The 21,884-nt window shown below is 36.4% G+C and overlaps 1 protein-coding gene across 1 annotated transcript in view; it reads right to left on the bottom strand.

Moving 5' to 3' along the window:
• Positions 1-17,195, bottom strand: part of ankfn1a (ankyrin repeat and fibronectin type III domain containing 1a) — an 89,735-nt gene extending 72,540 nt beyond the window's left edge. Inside the window, exons 1-6 of the mRNA XM_084434037.1 lie at positions 16,981-17,195; positions 16,791-16,872; positions 15,531-15,655; positions 15,179-15,352; positions 12,658-12,890; positions 615-838 (exon numbers count right to left, since the gene is read on the bottom strand). Of these exons, the coding sequence (XP_084290163.1) occupies positions 615-838; positions 12,658-12,890; positions 15,179-15,352; positions 15,531-15,655; positions 16,791-16,872; positions 16,981-17,027 (885 nt within the window). The 5' untranslated portion in view covers positions 17,028-17,195. The remainder of the gene's footprint in view (positions 1-614; positions 839-12,657; positions 12,891-15,178; positions 15,353-15,530; positions 15,656-16,790; positions 16,873-16,980) is intronic.
• Positions 17,196-21,884: the final 4,689 nt, after the last annotated feature.

Below are 21,884 nucleotides of genomic sequence, written 5' to 3'. Positions count from 1 at the left end.
TGCACAGATCTCATAGTTATTCATGGCCATGATCATTTGAGGCCAGCACATAAAAGCATACGTACATTACGAACGCTTCTGTATCTACCCCCTCTTAACATATACATTTATATAGTATACATAAAAGTTTTCACAGAGCTGCACAGAATCAGCTTTTCAACAAAGGCAAATGTATGCAGATCGAATTCATGTTCTGCAAAAGTCCCAAATGTAAGGTTACAAGGCAATGCGTCCTCAAAGCACTGACTCACTGGTGTAGGATGACAGATGAGTGTTCACTGAATAGAAAGCCATGATCAAACTCCAGGATGAATTCTGGGCAAGCATGCCTCATTTTTGAACGGTTACACAACTGAACGTCTATGAAGAACCTCACAAAAATAACACAGCAGCTGTGAAACTGTCAAAACACTGTATGTGCTACATCAATATCCACCTAAAGGTGGACAAAACTAAGAGCTGTCCTTAAACACAAGAATATGCGCAAGTAAACAAACAAGACATTGCAATAAACAAGCAACGAAGGGCACATTTGTAACTTTGACCAATGTGGAATTCCCCATAGAGTCTGTATCTAACCTCTATTTGACAGCGATATGAGACACACCACTCACATTGATGTTCCTGAGTTTCTTCTTGCCCCTCTCTAGTCGACTGAGGAGTCTGTGATGTTCACTAGGAGTTTGCTGGAGAAGGCGGTCATCGACGGATATGGTCTTCCTAAGAGCCACTCTATCCCCCCAAAGCTCTGGGACACGGCTCTCTGAATTCCGAGGGAAGCGCTTCACTTCCGACAGTGGCGACGTCTCCCCTCGGTCACGGTCACGCAACACTGACCCTGAAAGAGAGAAACAGACACCTCAGGTGATAACTGACACCCAGAGAGAAAGAAAACACTAGAGAATGTGAACAGGACCAAAACCTCTCCTCACAAAAACACACATCTTGAAGAGATTGTTGTTGTTTTTTAAATATAGGATTCAAACACTCCAAAAAAATATTTAGGCCTAAATTTAAGATTTATGTATTTTGATTGCATATAACATTTCAATTAGTTTGGATTACACATATAAACAAACTAATACATTTCATGCAATGCACATTTGTTAGTCATACATAGATGAAACATGAAAGAAACAGGATTTCTGTAATACTACCAGTGTTGGGAACGTTACTTTAAAAAAGTAATTAGTTATAGTTACTCACTACTTGTTCAAAAAAGTAACTGAGTTAGTAACTGAATTACTCTAAAGCAACTCGTTACCTGGGAAAGTAACTATTTGCGTTACTGTTAAAAAAAGAATTTGGATTTTTTTGAGCAGTTTTCACAAGTCAGTTGAAATGAGTAGAACAGACAGGTGTTTGTACATAACTTTAGATATTTATTGCACATCGACAGATATAACATTTTATATGTTTTATATAATTAGTTTATTAATTAAATTAATAAAAAGACAAAAAGACCTTGAGATATGTTTGGTAATTGTACCTGAATGAATTGAATGTTTTTATGTTTCCACTGTTCGATCGCGTCCGCGCCTCACACACACACGCACACAAATGTAAACACTTTACGACTTTTCGATCGCGCCCGCGCCTCTCTTTCTGTTTCTCTCTCTCTCACACACACACACACACACACGCGCACACGCACACACACGCACGCACACACACGCACGCACGCACACACACACACAAATGTAAACACTTTGCAACTTTTCGATCGCGCCCGCCAACCTTACAGTCAGGATTGCTCCTAACTCGCCATCTCTGCTGCTTCATCGAATCTCTGTTTAGCTGGTGTGTGTGTGGCACGTGTGCTGGCATGTGTGTAAAAACACTGGCTCTGATTGGCTACCATGAAACACATGACACTGCCTTAGCCAATCATAATCGCTTACCTCGTTATTAACCCACCTCCTCACTAGCTAGCTGTGCGAGCCAGGGGTGCGTTCGGATTACACAGTTTATTCAATCAATGCATACTAGTAACCCACCGCATTTAACGTCTAGTAATGTTAACGCAGTGTAAAGACGGGAAAAGTAATTAGTTAGATTACCCCGTTACTGAAAAAATAACGTCGTTACCTAACGCCGTTCTTTTAAACAGCGTTATTCCAAACACTGAATACTACTAATAATAAACTGAATGTGTTTTACAATAACCAGGTTTATATATTTATCATCAATAAATCCAATTTCTTTAAATCTAATACATTCTAACTAATTGAATATTGCTTGTTCCACAGCTATAGCCATATGTGTATACTTTTTAACTGAATAAATGTTATTGTTTTCGCAATGAACACATTTATGCTGATTCTAAGCTATTTTTAATAAAAAAATTGTTTTAAATAAAATCAAATAGATGCAAATAGGTAATAATAAACTATGCCGTGATTTTCAAGTCCAGAAATCTTGCCTGCATCATTTACACATGACAAATATGCATAGCATACGTTTATTAGTTTATGTTAAAACTCTGTAATCCAAAAGGATGGAAAATGTCTATGCAGTTCACATACATAATCATAAATGTAAAATTTTTATTTAAATGTAATTTGAACAAAAAATGTAGTGTAGAAAACAAGGGAAGTACAAATTTGGTACAGTATGAATAAGAAAAAGGAATACATATTATGACTAGTCAATTCTAACCACTTTGCAATAGCCTTTTTTAAATAGCCCATCCTTTCACATCCTCTCAATTCTCATTTGAACTGCTCTAATTAAACTTCCCACTGCTTCTCTAGTGAGTCATGTTTATAACAATTTCACCGTAATGAACAAAGCATAAAAAAGACCAACTATTGTACCACACAGAAGAATACAATTTGTCAGTTAAATGGGTGAAAATTCACCTCAGGTAACATTAAACTGTAAAGTATAAAAGTATCTTAAAGATCTAAAAGAGCTGCTCTTGTAAACTGGAGGTTTATAATGTAAACACACACACGTGCACCGTATGCCACTAGGATTGTAAGCGGGGTGTTTGGTTTCTCTGTACCATCAGCTGGTGGGCAGCAGTTCTGGCTCTTTATCCGCTGAGCCACTGCATGGTTCTGCCTACTCCACTTACAATTAAAACTGCATGAAGACATCGCTGTTATCGTCTTCGCCTCAGAGACTGTTGTGAAGAGAACCTCCTCTGAAGCAGAGGTCAAATAAACATTTATGAATTTGGTGTTTTAGCTAATCCACCACGTTTCGCATAGAATTGTAATGGTGTCCTGACAAAACCCTAACCATTTTGATAACCAAGCTCAGATATATGCTAATTCGTGAAAACAATCATCAATTTGCATGAATGCGCTGCACACAGATTATATCAGTGGTGAGTTATTTCTGCAGCACTTGTTTAATGACAAGATAAAGATGTATGGAGAAGTAACTCAAGCCAAACCGAACAATAAAAAATACACTGATGGTATCAGATAGTAACACTTTGATATACGAGTGTTATTTCAATGACAGGCACTTTTATGCCCCAGGGGTTGACAAACTTATTATGATCATTTTTTGTTATATAAAGGATTGAAAACATTTTATCATGCCATCGTCATTTATTTTTTCCTACTTTTCAAATTCATTTGATGTGTATATTTGAATCTTTTTTATTATTACTATTATTATTAATCTTAAAGGTGCACAATGTATCAAAATTATTGAAATATCGCACATTTACATATTTACAATGGAATGCGATATCTGAACGATTTAAGGCTACCTAGGTCAACACATATAGCAGAGGAACGACTGTTACTACGTGTGACTTGCTTGACGTTAAAAAGAGTGCAATAAGCTGCAGAAATGAACTCAAAGCGCGCGCACAGAAAGACGCCTCTCAGACAGTGTGTGATCCCGAATTCAGTTCTCTTTCACGGCTTATTGCATTTGAACGATCAAATACATACAGTTACGTCAACATGCCTGTGTTGGCGAGCATTCATATAAACACAGTCGGTGATGTCTTAAGTGAACGTAAACAGTTGAGAAAGAAATTGAATTGGAAGCATTAGGTCTTAAAGTGACAGCAGCCTAATACAGTATACTCATCTGCACATCTGTTCAGCAATCAACGATTGTTGTTATGCACTGGGCTAACGTTTGCAGGTTTTAATTTGCGGGTAGTTAACGTTAGTTACTGTGCTGTAGCCTAACTTTGGCTATGTTCACAAATGAACGTGCCATAACGGACATGCAATACTAACATTACATTATTACCGCTGTGCTATGACACCCATTTATTTCAATGGCTTGCGCACTGCGCGAAGATGTTTTGTTGCTGCATCGACCAAAGCGGAGCGCAGCATTGGCGGGCTTGGGTGCACGCCACGGTCAAAGTTAAAAATAGTTCAACTTTGTGACGATTACCCGCGTGGCCAATAAAAACGGGGCATCCAAAAAAGTGCGGGAATCAAAATGAAAACTCCGCCTACTTTTGCTCTGGCCAGCAAATCGCTCTGTATCTGAAGGGCTACATTTTATTTCTACATTTAATAAACAAACTATTCAGTCAGATAGGTATTTGTTGTGAAAGAAATACAGTTACTATTTCAAGCAAATTTAAGCACTTTTCAAACCTTGAAAACACTCAAGCAATTTCAAGGATTTCAAGCACCCGTACGAACCCTGCTTGTACTTTAGCTATATAAAAATGCTAGCAAGACAAATGAGTCCATTGAACATTCCCTAAATGTTTAAAATGTCATTTTCTCCACAGAATGGTATTAAATTCAACATACTGTAATGTGAGATTTGGTTAAAATATCTTTGTGTAGATACTTTTTTTTTTTTTTTTTGAAAGATCACAGAGCAACGACGTGCCGGTATTTGAAGGGAAATAAAACATTCAATAATGGCATTACATGATTACCATATTCATGTACCGCTGTATTTCCATGGCACTCCAAGGTTCTTTCAAACAATACCCTAGAATCACCATGTACAAGTATAATGGTATTTTAATGCTGAACAGCCAAGATGAATGAGCCACGGCAGAAAATAATCACAGTCAATTCCCAGATCAATTTTCTGTGTGTTCCATTGAGAAATTCACAAAAACAAAAATCCAATGAAAACCTCAGCATATTATGCCATTTGAGGATTCTCAAGAGTTACCCAGGTGTCAGCCCAAGTGTGGATTGCACGCTACAAGCGTAAACTCTTATGTTATCTCACTTGTCAAATACACAGACTTTAACTTTGTTAGCTCATCGCTATGGAAACGATGCATGGTGACTGTAGCAAAATGAAACCTGAACCGATGGGTGTCTGTGTGTGTGTCACGTATCCAACTGAACCATATCAAGTTCCTTCAACTGGTCCCTGATGACAGATTCCATGTGGTGTTCTGGCTACCGCAGCTAGACATTATTTTCACATCATGAGCTTGCATCTACTCATACCATCTGCTTTGATGCGTTCCCAGCATTTCCACACACCATATTGATATCTGACATGCAAACTACATTATTAAAACAATATATTATATTGCCAACTGATCCTGTTTGTTGCACCCAGATATTCATACCTCCGTCAGTAGTTGAATCTTTATATGTTTACTCAATATTAAGCTTTCTAGGTCACACTGATGAGTCACCAACACAGTAAAGAGGTTTGAGATTTAATCCCAACAGTCTGATGTCAGCATTGATTTATAACCGAGCATCTCTGTGTGTTGTGTGAAGCTGTTATATCACATCACCTGCAGTGACACTATCCGTAAACCCTCCTACAGCTTGAGTGAGATTCCAGGGCTGAGCGCACTTAAAAATCGAACGAGCCTGAGAAAAATGGTTTTACAAATGACCCCACTTTATCAAATAAGTGATTAAAACACAAATTATAGGAGTGATCCAATTTGTCCAATTACCCTTTTTGTTTGAAAATCATCCACGGATGGACACAAGGACGTCGGCGTGTTGATGAAGCCCTGCGGCTGTCTATCAAGCGAGGTCGAGAGTAAAGCATTCGATAAGTGTAATTTAACACCAAGTCCAACTAAATTAAAGACGTGAGAAGAATCTTAAGACCTTAAAACAAACACAGCTGGTGCTAATGATCCCAGTTTCCATGACAACGGTTTGGGATCCATCTTCGTCATCCTCAAAAGCAAAGGGTAAAGAGGTGCTGGCTCCAGGGTCACTGGTCTGTTCATTCATCGGGAAGGCCATACTTCTTGCCAAAAGACACACAGCATGTCATCGGGTGTCATTAGAGGAGGACGACCCGTCTGTATGAACTATTCAAGGAAAGCTTAGCAACATGTTTGCTGCTAATGTACAGGCTAGATTTAATAACAGGATTAAAGACCCCCTGTGGTGAAAATCAAGTGTATTATGTTATGATGAACTATATGACTTTCTTCACTGAGTTTCTATGATGTTCAAAGCGTTTCTAAGGACGCTGATTTTTAGAAGGCAGCTGGCTGATTCTGAGACGGCGAACAAGAACAGGTTTGTGTAACGTTAGCAACACATCATTAGCTGTTTGATAACGTAGTCAAGCCGAATGCTAATCGTATTATTTACCGTTATGCGTCCGCCGTTGTAGAGAGCGATACGTGCCATTGTATGAGTGAGTGGAGGCGGGGCTCATTTGCATATTCATGAATCCGCGTATACTAAATGAACCAAGGGTGTAGAGTTACATTCAAGCTATTTTAAGGCATGAATAAAAAAAAATCACGGGAAAATAGATTGGTGATCAAAGATGAATTATAAGGGATACAATTATTGACTACAGTGGGATGTTAAGTAGTAATCATGAAAAAATAAATAACAACAATTTTTTCTTATTTTACTTCATAAAAATAATAATATAATAATTGTTTAATAAATAGCATTTGCAGCTTAAAGGGTTAGTTCACCCTAAAATGAAAATTCTGTCATCATTTACGTAAGACGTTCATCTTCGAAACACAAATGAAGATATTTTTTAATGAAATATGAGAGCTTTCTGTCCCTCCATTGAGGCCCACTTTTAAGGCCCAGAAAGGTAGTAAAGGCATCATAAAAAAAATCCATGTGACCTCAATTATGATGCGACGCGAGTGCTTTGTTTGTGCAAAACCAACAACATAATTTACCACTTTATTTACAAAATATTAATCTCCAACACGCGTTAATGAGAGCACCACGACGCATGCATGCTGTGATGACGCAAGAGCAGATGTTGTTGCGTGAACACGCGTTGGAGATTAATATTTTGTAAATAAAGTGGTAAATTATGGTTTTTTGCACTCGTGTCACTTCATAAAATTGAGGTCACATATTACTTTTATGATGCCTTTGCTACCTTTCTGGGCATTGAAAGTGGTAGTTGCGTAGACTGTCAATGGAGGGACATAAATCATTCAGATTTCATTAAAAAGATCTTAATTTGACAGAATTTTCCTTATTGGGTGAACTAACCTTTAAAATGAAAATTATGCAAAGAAGTAATATCTGTAAAAAAAATATATAATAAAAAAAAAAGCATCAAAAGCCCGATACAACAACACTGACAGATGGGGGAGTGTGTGGTCATTATTTTTGTAATTCTTTATGGTTGATATTAATTGCTCAAGAATTACACACTGCAGCTTTAAAATATGTGGTATAGCTAAATAAATCCATTAGCAAAAATAACCACATCAGGAACAAAGTGAACAGCCTGATCTTCTGTAATGGTGATGTTCATCCGCAACACCAGTGCAAATCATCAGACATTAAATACAAAGTGGCTCCAATCCCGTTTAATGCTGAAACATGGCTGTGTGGTTAATCACCAAGAGCTTGAATGACAACTGGCATTTTAAGGGAAAAGGAACAAACGCTTGGGAACAGAATGGGCGAGCTTCTACTGCCCTACAGCACGTCCTGTTCAGAAATTACGGAATTAAATTCAATAGGGTTGAGAAACAGAAATAAGTAAATCCTTTACACCTCAATCCTCTCTTCTGTTCATTTCTGTGTACAAGCTCAAATGCAATAGTGACCTCTACTGGACGACTGGAGTAGTTGATGAATTAGAAAATGCACTGCTCACAAAAATATTATCAAAGTGCATCAATTAATCTAAACATTTATATCAGAGGCTAAATTCATTATGTCTTGCTATTTAAAAGCAACATTAAGATAAAGATTAAAAATGCAAAGAATAAATTAAAATGATTATAAACAACTTATTTATTAGTGACAAGTTTAAATTAAATTACAGATAACTAATTTGTAAGAAAATAATTAAAATTACATCATATAAATCTGTATTATATGTCATTTGATTTAAACTGTAATTTGATTTTAATTAAAAATTAAAAGATTGGGGTCTGAATTTTCAGCATCATTACTTTAGTGTCACGTGATCCTGCAGAAATCAGACTAATAGTAACATTACTAATTATTATCAATGCTGGAAACAGGCCTGATTAATGTTTTTGTGGAAAACGTGATCTTTATTTTTCAGGATACGTTGATGAATAGAAAATAATGCATCCCTGAATAAAAGCATTCATTTATATAAATTAATATAAATAAATAAAAAACGTAGTGACCCCCAAACTTTTGAACAGAAGCGTACATAATTTGATTTAACTTAGACAATGAGTGTTTTTGTGTAATTTCATTTCCACCAACAAAAAAAAAATGTAATTTAAATTGCAAAATGTACATTTTACTGAAATTTACATTTTTATTACATAATCAGAGATTTTTCAAACTAAAGTAATGCCAACAAAACAATGAATAAAAAGACGAATAAGTGAACTTAAAGGAATAGTTCACTTCAAAATAAAAATTCTGTCATGATTTACTCAACCTCTGTGTGAATTTCTTTCTTCTGTTGAACACAAAGGAAGATATTTTGAAGATTGTCGGTAACCAAACAGTTTAAAAAAAAAATACTATGGAAGTCAATGGGGTCCATCAACTGTCTGGTTACCGACATTCTTCAAAATATCTTCCTTTGTGTTCAACAGAAGAAAGAAATTCACACAGGTTTGAAACAACTCGAGGGTGAGTAAATCATGACAGAATTTTCGTTTTGAAGTGAACTAATCCTTTAACTGCTTTTACCCAGACAACCCTTTTAGCCTATAATTTCCGGCTTGTGCCATTTACCAGTTCCCTGTACATAGGGGTTATCTAACCCTGATTGTATCATTTAGTACATTAAGGCTCACGTCCCCAGGTAAAAAACAGAGAACTCGGAGGCTGAAAACAATCCTCCAACGGCACTCATTCTATTACACGGGATGGTGTCATTAAACAGAAGATAACACCCAGCACCCATTGGAGCTCTTTGGATAAAATATTGATTCTGACGCCACAGCTGACATCAATATGTGCACTGAACACTTCTGTGGAAACAATTCCAGAATTCCCTAGAGGGGGATCACATCAACACCACTTTCCTTTTCATTCCTTTCACTTTTAGCCCAAAGGTGAATCTAGGTATGGAAAACACAGTGACTTTAACAAACCACACAAAGCTGTGGAAAACACTATCGTTGTTTACCATCATGCTTACAATGGCCATGGCTAGGCTGATGTTTTGCAAATCTTTGAATCTGATAAAGATTCAACTAAAAAAAAACTTTCATTAAAGCATGTTTCCTGTGCTAAAGTTCATTAAAGCATGTTTCCTGTGCTAAAGTACACTGCATCAAACTGACATTTGATCACATATACTGTATGTTCAGAATGAATAGTATGTAAAAGAGTACACTACTCTTCAAAAGTTTGGGTTCAGTAAAAAATTGTAACCTTAATGTTTTTGAAAGAAATCTCTATTGCTCACCAAAGCTCAAAATACAGTAAAAATAGTAATATTGTAAAATATTAATACAATTTAAAATAACTACTTTCTATTTTTAATAGATTTTAAAAATGTCATTTATTCCTGAGATGCAAAGCTGAATGCTCCAGTCTTCAGTGTCACATGATCCTTCAGAAATCATTCTAATATGCTGATTTGCTGCTAAAGAAACCCTTTTTTACAGTTATTAATGTTGAAAACAGTTATTTGTGGAAACCATGATAAATTTTTTCAGGATTCATTGAACACAAGTAAAAAAAATAAAAACAGCATTTATTTGAAATAGAAAACTTTTGTAACACTATAAATGTCTTTACTGTCACTTTTGATCAATTTACTGCATCCTTGCCAAATTAAAATATCAATTTCTTTCAATAAAATAATCTTAGGGCCAGTTCATTCCAAGGACGATAACTATAAAGATAATGATAAAGATATATAGTTTTAAAAATCGTTCTCAATATTAAATAATAACAGAGTTCCCACCACAGCTATAACGATAACGGCACAGAGAAACAATATCGTTGAAATCACTTTCAGAATGATTTTATAATCCAACTGATGAACGATAAAAACATTGATAGCCAATCAGAATCCATCCTGCTGTAATGAGATCAAGCTTCTATAGCGGCAGACAAGCACGCGCTTAGAATAAACAGAGCGATATCATCTGCTGGTGTGGACGCTAATATAGTTATCGCTCTTGGTTTGAACGGACCTTAACTGACACCAAACTTTTAGTAGTGTACACAGTGTGCACTGTGCAATGATAAATGTTGTAAACAGTATACACTACGCTGTTGCCATAATATTGTCACACTATGCACAACATGTTGCATGTTTCCATTTACCACCTCTGAAAAACTCTAATTTAAAATGTTTATCCATCTTATATACAATATTTTAAATCCACCATGGATATAAAATACATTTATTTTCCATTTCATTACATTTATTGTAAATATGTAACGTATTGTTACAGTCCGAACCCCCCGGACTGTAACATACTATGAAACTGCATTGAAAGTGCATTGTATCATGTTCCCCACAGTGTTCTTAAATTACTGTACAGTAGATTATGAAGATTATCTGGGTATTCCATACATACATAACATTAGTATATGTGTATACATACTGCACATTCATACTATTTACTGCAACAATAGTGAGAGTCGTATGCTAGCATTCTGAACACAGCCTCATACACTCTTAAAGTGATAGTTTAATTTTGTCATTATTAACTAACCCTCATCTCATTCCATGGAATATAGCACATGAGTTGTATGGACTTCTTTTATGATACTTTTATGGTGCTATATCCATACATACAGAAATAAAGTCAGGATTGGAACAACATGAGGGTGAGTAAATGATGACAGAATTAACATGGCGAACAAACTCTTTAAACAATCTTCCAAGAGCACCCTCCACTGTTTACATACCAGTCATACGCTCTTCCAGAGATAGGCAGAGCTGTTTCCTGCCATTCTGTGCCACCCCTAAAGATAGTGATAATACTCTTTTGAAGGGTAGGTGGGGTTGGAGGGTGACCAGAAAATGTTGGTTTCCCTGACAAGTCCTTGTAAAATAAATTGCTCATTATGCCATCCATAAGGTTCACCACTACTATTGCGATAGCATTAATGAACATCGCCTGCAGGGCAGTGCCACAAATAAACCTGCAATTAGGAGTCATTTCCACATACAACAAGAACGCTAATGACAGAGTCACCTCTGGCGATCGGCAGCATAACAGCATGAACTCCGAGATGAGCTTGGTTAAAACACTAATATTAAAACACATACAGTGTTCTGTAGGATATCCTCATTATTTACAAATGTGCAACTCAATAGCTGTGTCTCATCTCTTTTTGTTTCAATATACTTGAAATGTTTTTTAGTCTAACGCTCTGGCAAGGTTTTCTCAAAGTTATGAGAAATGGGAAACACTTTATTTTAAGGTAATAAAATACTGTAGTAATACTATAGTAATAATAACAGTCAAATAAATGATGCATAATTACAAGTAACTACCGTAACCCTAAACTAAACCCGAACCGTAACTCTATAGTAAGTACATGTAGTCAATTAATATCACTTATACTTATTTGAGTAAGTACAATGTAACTACGTCACCTTAAAATTAAATCAAATTAATGTTAATAAAATTGTTTGTTCAAAGTTATCTGGTATTTAATAACGTTATTAAAAAACGTGTTCATGAAACGGTGAGGAAGTATCATTCCCACGTTTGCGAAAAATTATAAAATGGAATGCTCCAAGAAAAAAAATATTTATAAAACTGGATGTTCAGGGAACATTCAGAAATAAAGTTCTCTATGTGAACGTTAGCAAAACGTTCTTAGAATATTTTTTTGTTAGTTGGGAATACATTTGCATTTTATTTACCTAGTTTTCACAGCATCATCATTTACTATTGGTAATTGCAACAAAACACAGTGAGAGTATCATTCCCGGCAGAAGCAATTAGCTAGATTACTCAAGTCATTAATTTTGCAGAGAACCTTTACCCTCGAATTTCACAAATATGTGTGTCAAACTGTGCAAATTGCTTGATGAAATTGGACGTAACAGGCAATCAAGCAAATAAAAACAAACAGCACCGCAAGCAATGCTTGGCGAAACGTAGAAATCAATCCATTCAAGACCTCCAAATGTGCTTCCAACTCAAATACAGAAGTTCAAACACTGAAACACTACACGTATTTATTTGACTCGCTCAAAGAAGTTTCGAACCACAGCACTGGCACAATCACACATACAGAGAGCCAAAAGAGTTTTGGAGAAGAGGTGGTATCTGAAACTATGATGAATGGATGCAGTTTGTGATTGGCATACCTGATGCGTCCCAGTGCAGTCCTCCGGGGCTGGCTGCCAGGCGCCGCCGTTTCCTCACGCTCACGCCGCCATGACAGGAGTCTCTGGTGGGCTTGGGCAGGGGAGTTGAGGTGGTCCGCAGGGGCGGTGAGGAGTGAGGGGAGGCTGAAACTGGCAGGAGCGGAGAGGGTGGCAATAGATGGGTTTTCCTCTCCTGGCACTGGCTCAGATGACTAGACTCGTTCTCCGGGGGCCTGTGGAACGAAAGAGATTTCATTTCTGCTGTCACTCCACTATAATTAGCTGTCATAGCGTGATGTTTTCATGATCACAATTGAGCTCCCCCGTACCGCACAGCGTGTCATACCGGCAGTGAAAAACGCAGGTTTTTCCATAACAATCAACGCTGAGAAAATTACAGCGTTAGCTGGATATCAGAAAAAGCAGGGAATTAAACATGTGAGAACAAAATGTTGGAAGGATTATATTATAGACATCAAGCGGTATTGGCAATATTATGTGCACAATTTAATTCTTAGTTTGAGAACATTCTATTATAAAAAATATATATATATCAATGCAATAATACATTTAGTAGAAGCCTCAATAAAATAATGAATAGTTATAAAAATAAACAAACACCAATTTGGAATCTGGAATACCTGGAATCTGGAAGGGTATAGCTTTGGCTTTTTCTTGATCCTCTCGTGTGAGACCCTGATTTTTTTCTTCTAAACAAAAACTCAACAATCCGTTCCATTGCAAGCATGATGCCCTCATGCACTTCTTCTCTTCATGTAAAACAAGTTATTAAAGATTTTCCATTTGAATCCGTATGAGCCATGAGCAGCATATTCAATTTGAATGCACCTGCAAGATCTAACGCCACCGTTTTTGCCCAGGACTTCCCGTTGCTAAAGCCTTTTTATAGTCAAATCAACAACGTAATCGCTCTAGGGTAAAAAGAAGGCCCCTGGTTAAAAAAAAAACTTTAAAAAAAGCAGCCCAACCAGCGTTCAGCGCCCGGCATAAATATTAAATAGCACCTTCAGCTAAAGTGTGCCAGCCGCACACACAAAAGCCATATCAGTCTGTCAAGAGTCAAGTGTAGCGCCTATCTGATGGTAGAGTTGGCTATGTTGCTTTTGTGAGGCTTGATTAACTGTAGCAAGTTAAGAGAGGTTTCCAGTGAATGCTTTGTTTCCACTGAGAGATGTAATAACACCATCGCAGCATGGAGCCCGGCTTTTTGTTTTTAATAAATGGCTCTGCTTAGGCTTATGAATGTAGCCTGATTACATAAAGTTGGATGGCAGGGTGTTTCTTCTACCCCAGGCAGGGTAAAAGCAATATTAACTGGTCTTAGTCATTGTATGCACTGCATTTTTGTGTTTCTAGTTTGTAGCGTATGATTTTGGGTGTTCTGATGATTCAGTTTTCGTTGAGACTAGTGCTGCATAAAAGGTAGCTGAGAAGACATGATTGGTTTTGATTGGCTATTGAAACCACAAGAGCCACAGTGATTCAACATGTAGTAGGTTGGCTGGTACTACTGTCAGTGTAATTCTCTCTTCTCTGCACAGCTCTTAGTTTTGATATGCATTCAAAAGTGTGTATGAAGAAAACAAGCATGTTTAATAGGACTCTCAAAAGTAATCAGATGTTGTTAAATATGGAGTGAAATGTTTATTGAGAACTAAGAGAACTAAGAGTCATTTAAATGTCAGTCACAATCTGTACAAATTGGTACATACTCACATATCTTTTTTAAATAAATGGTTTGCAGATGTCTGGCTATGTCAGAGTGTTCTGCTAACAAGAAGGTCCAAACACTGACTTGTGTAAACAATGAATAAACAATGACATCATGTGGTCAATACACGAATTACAGTCTACCAACTGCACTCAGTCAAACATAAAGACATTTTTTCTTGAACATTTGAAAACAAAATGTTTTACTATATATATATATATATATATATATATATATATAAAAAAATTTATGTATATATTGATTTTACATTCATTTGGTCATTCAAATTGTAAATATATTTATGATTTTAATGTTCAGTAAGGTTTTTTTTTCCTTAATAATTTCCAGCTGACTGTACATTATCTCAGTTATTGCATGCTACTTACCAAATAAATAAGCAAAATGGATATTTGAGCTGGAATTATTTGAATATGTAAGAAGAAAGATACCAAAGAATGATACGAGAGGCTTGGACTGTGCAAAATGTGTAGGTAACTGGCTGTCAGTACTCAATTTTACAGTTTAGTGGTCATTAAACACACACAAAAATAGAATTGGGTATTCCAAAGAGCTGTGTAATAGTAAAAATGGCGATTATGTATTTGCATGTCCATAAGATAGTAAACCAAGACACTGCTAACCAACAGTCTAAGCACACAGACATAAGATTTCTGGTTGGATATGAAAATTGTCTTTAACTGAAACGCCTACTCTAAAATGCCATCAAACTGGTCTGTAACAAGGAAACAGGAACTAGCATGTCTTAAAATTCACTCACAAACACTTTACCTGGATTCTTTGTATGTGTCTCCATTGTCATTCTCATGGGAGGGATTGTCGTTCTCATGGGAGGGTGTCAGCAAGGAGCAAACTGAATCCCGGCTCCTGGGTAACAAAGTGGAGGGCATACACAGCCATGTCTCCAGATCAGAGAATTTTGAGTAGCTCAGCATCTCTAAAACACTGAAATACAGGAATACAATAATCATTCAGTTTTGCTTAATTAAACCTATAAAACAGAACTAATAATAAAATATTTTTAGTTCTTTATAGTATATATATTGTTTTCATAACATAAATATATAGCCTAATCATATCATTATTTGTATTTTTTTTTTTTTTTTTATAGTGCTTACAGTACCTGTCCTCTCCCATTCCAGGGATTTCATATTTCTCATTAGCTGTGAGGCAACCATATGGTGTTTGTGATTCCTGTGGAGACAGCAGGCAACTTTTCTCGGTCTCATAAGACATCTTGAGCCATTTCTGAGCACGCAAAGAAAATAGTAAAACCTGTTAGTGTACTATATGCTTATCATGGCAGGTTTTCTTCTACAACCACTAATGAAGCCAATATACACCAAAGCCAAAATCCACATAGCTAATGTTTTGGACCTGAGGTCACTTCTCAGCACAGGTCCCTGCTGGTGGTGCCAAACAGAGGCTGGATAAATAATCAAGTCCGCACACATTACTAATGCCCATTCAGCATACAGTATCTGGCTGACATGTTTTAGTAGCCTAGCCTGTTTTAGAGCAAGGTCTAGTTGTCACATGGTGGAGCTGTCAAACAGGTTATATCCCAGTAACTATGGTTTAAGGCTAAATGTGAATCCTGCCCTATCCTAATATGAAATTAATATTTTAAATATGACATCATCAACATATAAATATGTAAATATGAATTAAAATATTACATTACAACAAGAAAAACAAAACAATATTAATCTATGATATGAACAAAGTTTAATGCATAATTTCATTTAGCCTACACAACAAAAGCAGCATCAGAGCCGACTATGATACTGTTTACATTTTCTACCAAAACCAAATGATAAAAGATATTTTAATGTTAACTTTTACATTTGGCTGTTTCCTGTTTTACTGTTTACATTAAAAGGAAACCTTTATGGGTTGTTCAATGGCAGGTTCCATTGTGGCAACTAGTGTGACAGCATTTCCTGCTATTGGGGCATGTTGTCACAGGAAAATATTAATAAATGATCAGAAACTTTTTATCCATGGCAGTAACGGTGGAAATGTTCAATGGATTTCTGTAGCCAAGACTTTAATGAGTGACTAAACATAAAGTCGACTTCCATAAATAAACAATCATGATACATTCACTCCCTTAATCACTACAGAAATTACTTTAAACAAATTAGCTTTAGCATAGGTGTGGCTCCGAAATAACTTTAAGATCTTCTCACATTTTTACCATCACAACACAGTTCATATATCCCACATGCATCCATCTTTAATTACTCCTCTTCCCAACACTCCACCTACACTTTGCAAACACTTCAGTTGCGATGTACAGTGTAAAGTTTACACATTTTCACCTCCAGGGCAGACAGCTTCATTGAATATGAATACTCGTTTGGAAAAGGAGGGAATGTACCTCTTTGTTCTCCGGTTCTGGACTCAAGGAACCGCGGCGGATCCTCAGAACATCTGCATCCTCTTCCCGTAAAAACCTGAAACTAGACTCAAAACTTCCCGTTACGTGTCTTCCACTCAGGCGTACTGAAAAGTCGAACTTCTGCGACTGCATGTAGAAAGAAAAGCAAAAGATTTTTTGCAAAACTCACCAAATATGATCTCTGTTCGCCATCAGGAAGTGAAGAAACCCTGTCATCTGCTTCGAAGATACTCTTTCATCTCTGTTCAATAACTAAACTGTTCCACGGAGTAATGTTTTGATAGCCTATGTTTTGCTAACGAGTGTATACATACATACATGTATGGACGTAAAAATGTCGATTTTCTTTGAAACCCGTCCTGTTCAGATTTCTTGTACTTGTCTGTGTAAGATAAGACAGGAAATATTTATGTAGTTATCCAGGAAAATGAGGGACTGCAATTATCTCACATAAACAATTCTTCATCTTCATGTTGATGTAACCAAAGAACATCTCAGCTATTTTCACCAGAGAACATGATGACTAACTTATAGCCTCAGTTATATAAACCTTGCCTATATTTATGAAGAATATGTAACACTGTTAATCTATAAATCCACTGTAAAAAAAGAAGAAAAAAAGTTGAGTAAACTAAAACGTGCTTGTGGTAACTAAAACTGAATGGTTAAAGTAAATTTAAGTCAAAATTATTATATTAAAACTATTGGCTAATTGTATTGTAAATTATATTATTAAATATTATTATTATTATTAAATATTATAGAAATATTTGATTCACTGAATCACTGTAAAAAAAGTTTTATAAACCATGATTATTGGAAATAATCAAATAAATATTCAAATATGATTTAAAGGTGCAGTAAGAGATTTCTGAGAAACGCTGTTGAAAGTGGATTGGGAGCAGCACGACTCCCTAGTAGCCAATCAGCAGTAGGGGGCGTGTCCATTCATGATGGAGGAGGAGAGAGAGTCAAGTGAGAGATTTGAAGAAAGATTGTAGAAAGAGAGATGGCTGAGAGACATTGCAACAACAACAAAAAAGATCAGAGGAATATCACTGGAAGAGACCTAAGTGGGAGGTCTGAAGAAAGACGACAAAATTGCGTTGTTTCTGATCTATTGGTTTAGCTGTTTCACACAACCAAGAGATGCTGTTGTTGTAATGTTAGCTATAGTAATTGGACAGTTTATAGTGTCATTGTTTGTCTGAAGCTGGTGTGCTGCTGGCGACTAAAACATTTCTTGCAAGTATACACTCATACTGGATGTTAATTTTTTGTTCCTCCTTTGTTGTTCGATCGTCACCTTCACTTTATTTTTTGAGAAGCATTATTTTGCTTCACCTCATGCCATGACAAAGTGTCATCTCCTGCATTGTATGGTGCATTTTGGGGGCGGAGCAATGAAGGGAGGGGTGTGTTTGTTTGGTTTGACTTTAAAGGGGTCATGACATGAGAAACCAAATTTGCCTTGATCTTTTGGTATATAGAGGTCTTTGTACCATTAAAACTTCCTGCAAGTTTCATAGTTTAAGACATCCTCCCCATTGTAAACGAAGCATTTATTTAATCAAGCTCTAATTACAGCTTGTTGGGGATCCATGGTAAGAAGTGATGTCACGGTAAGAAGTGACGTCACGGTACGAAGTGACGTACCAGTCGTTTGCATATGACCGCCTCCAGCGCAAGACAACTACACCTCATTTCGCATTATTGTCATGCCACAGGTGTTCAGTCGACGTGCAGCGAGTGGGTCTGTTTACAATTAAGATCGCGATGACGCAGATGTGCTGTTCCTGGCTGTGGACAAACAAAATGTTTGAATTCGCTGACAAACGATCCAGACATCAGGGAAAAATGGATGCAGTTTATTTTTTGCGGACGTCCCAGTCACGGCAGTGTTAATTTAAGCGTGTGTTCTCTACATTTCAAGGATGACTGTTTTGGGAACAAATGATGCTGGCTTTGCCAGAAAACTTTTGCTTAAAGATCAGGCCGAGCCGACTATTCTGAGCCCAACAACGACGACGCAAACTGTAAGTAATGTATTTCATCTTAAAACTACTATTAGCCAATGACGTTAGCCAATCATAACAGTGGGCGTCAACACTGAACTCTTAAAGGGGAAACACCCCCAAAACAGACTGTTTGAATCAGAGGATGAGAATTATGATGAAAGGGTCATAAATCACTAAAAATGTAAAAAAAAAAAAAGGTCCAAAAAAATATAGTAATACTGTAATTGCACCTAAGGGAACATAATAAAACAAAAACAAACTAACCCTTTAAGATGTTGACTTGTTTAAAATTTTACAGTTTGTATCTCACAGGAACATTACCCTCAAGGTCAGTGACCTTGTTGCTTTTAGATAAAGATGGTGAGATGATGCTTTTACCAAGACACTTGTGTATGTCACATTTCAATATTTTCACCCATAAATTAAACCCACTCACTCCCTGTGAATATTTCTTTCCCTTGTTAGTCACTATAAAGACCACATGAGGGAGCTTTAACCCACGCATTTCTCCAGAGACTGAAACCCGCCTTATGAAACCAGTTGAAGACTTTTCAGCAGACATGATGATAAATTATTTTCTGAGAAACTCACAGTTCTACACAGATCACAATGCAGATGAGCAAGAGTCCAAGCACAGCACCCAGTTATGGGAGTGGGAAAAAGATGAAAGGCAGAGAACATTGAACATCTGTCTGTAATTGACGGCATGGCCAGGGAATCTAGGGGAGTGTGTGGCCTTGCAGCTGTGGTGCAGGGATTTGTTTTTGTTCCTTGGATACTGTGGCACCCTGGAGGCCCAGAAACTGACCCACCACAGGGACGATTCCAAAGGATGCGTGCAGTCAGTGTGTAGAGGGTTAAATATCAAGGTTGTATTTAAAGAAAGAGAAACATATTGAAGAAATAATTCATTTCAGTCTGGTTTCCACTCCGGGGCACATATGCTTCATGTCATGGTAAGTTTCTTCTTCAGCTTCTCAGTTTGTGAAGCTTTTTTATTTATGCATTAAACTTTCTGCATGACTATAGTGAACTGGTAAATAATTGTACTATGTTATTTTATAAATAGCTACTTAAATCTGTCCATATGTACACTATCGTTCAAAGGTTTTGTGGCTCACCAAAGCTGCACTGATCAAAAATACAGTAAAAACAGTAATATTGTGAAATATTATTTCAATTTAAAATAACTGTTTATATTTTAATATATTTAAAAAAGTAATTTATTCTTGTGATGGCAAAGATTCATTTTCAGCATCGTGTGCAGCTTCAGTGTCACATGATCCTTCAGAAATCATTCTAATATGCTGATTTGGTGCTAAGTAACAATTTGATTATTATTACATTGAAAACTGTTTTGCTGCTTAATAGGCCTATTTTTGTGAATAACTATGATATGTTTTTGTTCCGGATTCATTGGTGAATAGAAAAAGTTCAAAAGAAAAGTATTTATTTGAAATATAATTTTTTGGAAACATTATTAATGGATTTACTGACATAATTGAATGCATCATCATTGCTGAATAAAAGTATTATTATTATTATTTTAATTACTGACCACAAACATTTGAACAGTTCTGTGTAAAGTTCTTATTTTTCAAAACAAAATAGAAATTTTAAAAGATCATAATACAAAACAAAGTGACTATATAGTATAATTTTTCATAATTGCCTATATTTTTAGGATATGACTCCTGGGGAAAACCGAGGCATTAAAACAATAAATATAAATCATATACATCATACAATAAAAATAATTACATAAACTACAAAAATAGAGAGAATAAAAGATATATAGAAATAAATATACTCTGAATCTACATTTATTCATTTAATAGATACTTTAGTCCAATGCAAATCCAAAATATTATTGAACTCTTTATTTGCTAAATGTAGTGCAACATGAAAAATGCTCGTTGCAGAAGAAATGTACATATTGAATGACTGAAGTGAATAGATAGAAATGATCAATAATGAAAAAAGATATGTACATGGATGGACGAATGAATGAATATAATAGTTCACTTAATCTAAGACTTACGAAACAGTTACATTGAAAATTTAATTTTTGACCATAGAAATGCTGCTACGAACTGAATCGTCAGTAAAGAGCAAGAGGAACCAGACAAAAGTGAAGCATCCTAGCAGCTTTCACTGGACCATGAGCTCTGATCATTCTGCGCTGAAGGGTTCAGCCCTGGTTAATGGAGTAGAGCTGACGACAGCCACTGGAGGAGCGGAGGGGTCCTGCTCTCGCTGTACTCTTCCTTTCGGTGTGGTTCTCCTGATCATTGGCGTTGCAGTCACGGCGGTAGCCTACAGTTTCAACACCCACGGATCCACCATCTCCATTCTGGGACTTCTGCTCCTCATCGGTGGACTGTTGCTTCTGGGCTTCAGTGCAGTGAGCATGAGATGCAGAAAGAGAAGAAAAATGGACAGATCGTGGGAGAGTCAGACTGACCTGGTAGAGAGTCGGAGGAATAGCTTAGATTAAAATATGCTTCGGATTGACTGAAAATGTGTTCATTTGAATCCATGTGTCATTAAAATTCAATGTTGTAAAATCAAATCAAATTTCTGATTACTTTTATATTTAAGAAGTAAAAAATTTCAGCAGGCACTATGAATGAGTTTGTCAAATGTTGGATCATTTCTGTTACAGAGTTAAATGCAGACTTTCGAGTTTTAACAGAATCAGATACTTATTCAGACACGCAATAAATACCCAGATTTGCATTAAACTGTACATGTCATACTTTTGGGTTTAAAAAGACCTACTTTGAATGGAAATATTGGTGACTTTAAATCACATGCATAAAAACCAAAGCAGCACATTCATTGAGATTAGACAGATTATGCCCTGTGTCATGTATGAGACCATGGCCCCACTTGTGACCTCAGTTATTCTTTTTTTTTTTTTTTTTTTTTTTGTCCATCTGGTACGTTTACAGTATAATCCTTGTCAAACAAACTTTGGGCAGGTGGTATCTGCTAGTGTTCACTGCCGTAAGCTGTAATAGATGCTTATGGACAGATCAAGACATAAATGTTG

This window comes from Rutilus rutilus (genome assembly GCF_951802725.1).
Source record: "Rutilus rutilus genome assembly, chromosome: 16".
Lineage (NCBI taxonomy): Eukaryota > Metazoa > Chordata > Actinopteri > Cypriniformes > Leuciscidae > Rutilus > Rutilus rutilus.
Note: the sequence above shows the minus strand (reverse complement) of the source record. Positions and strands in the feature narration are given on the sequence as shown.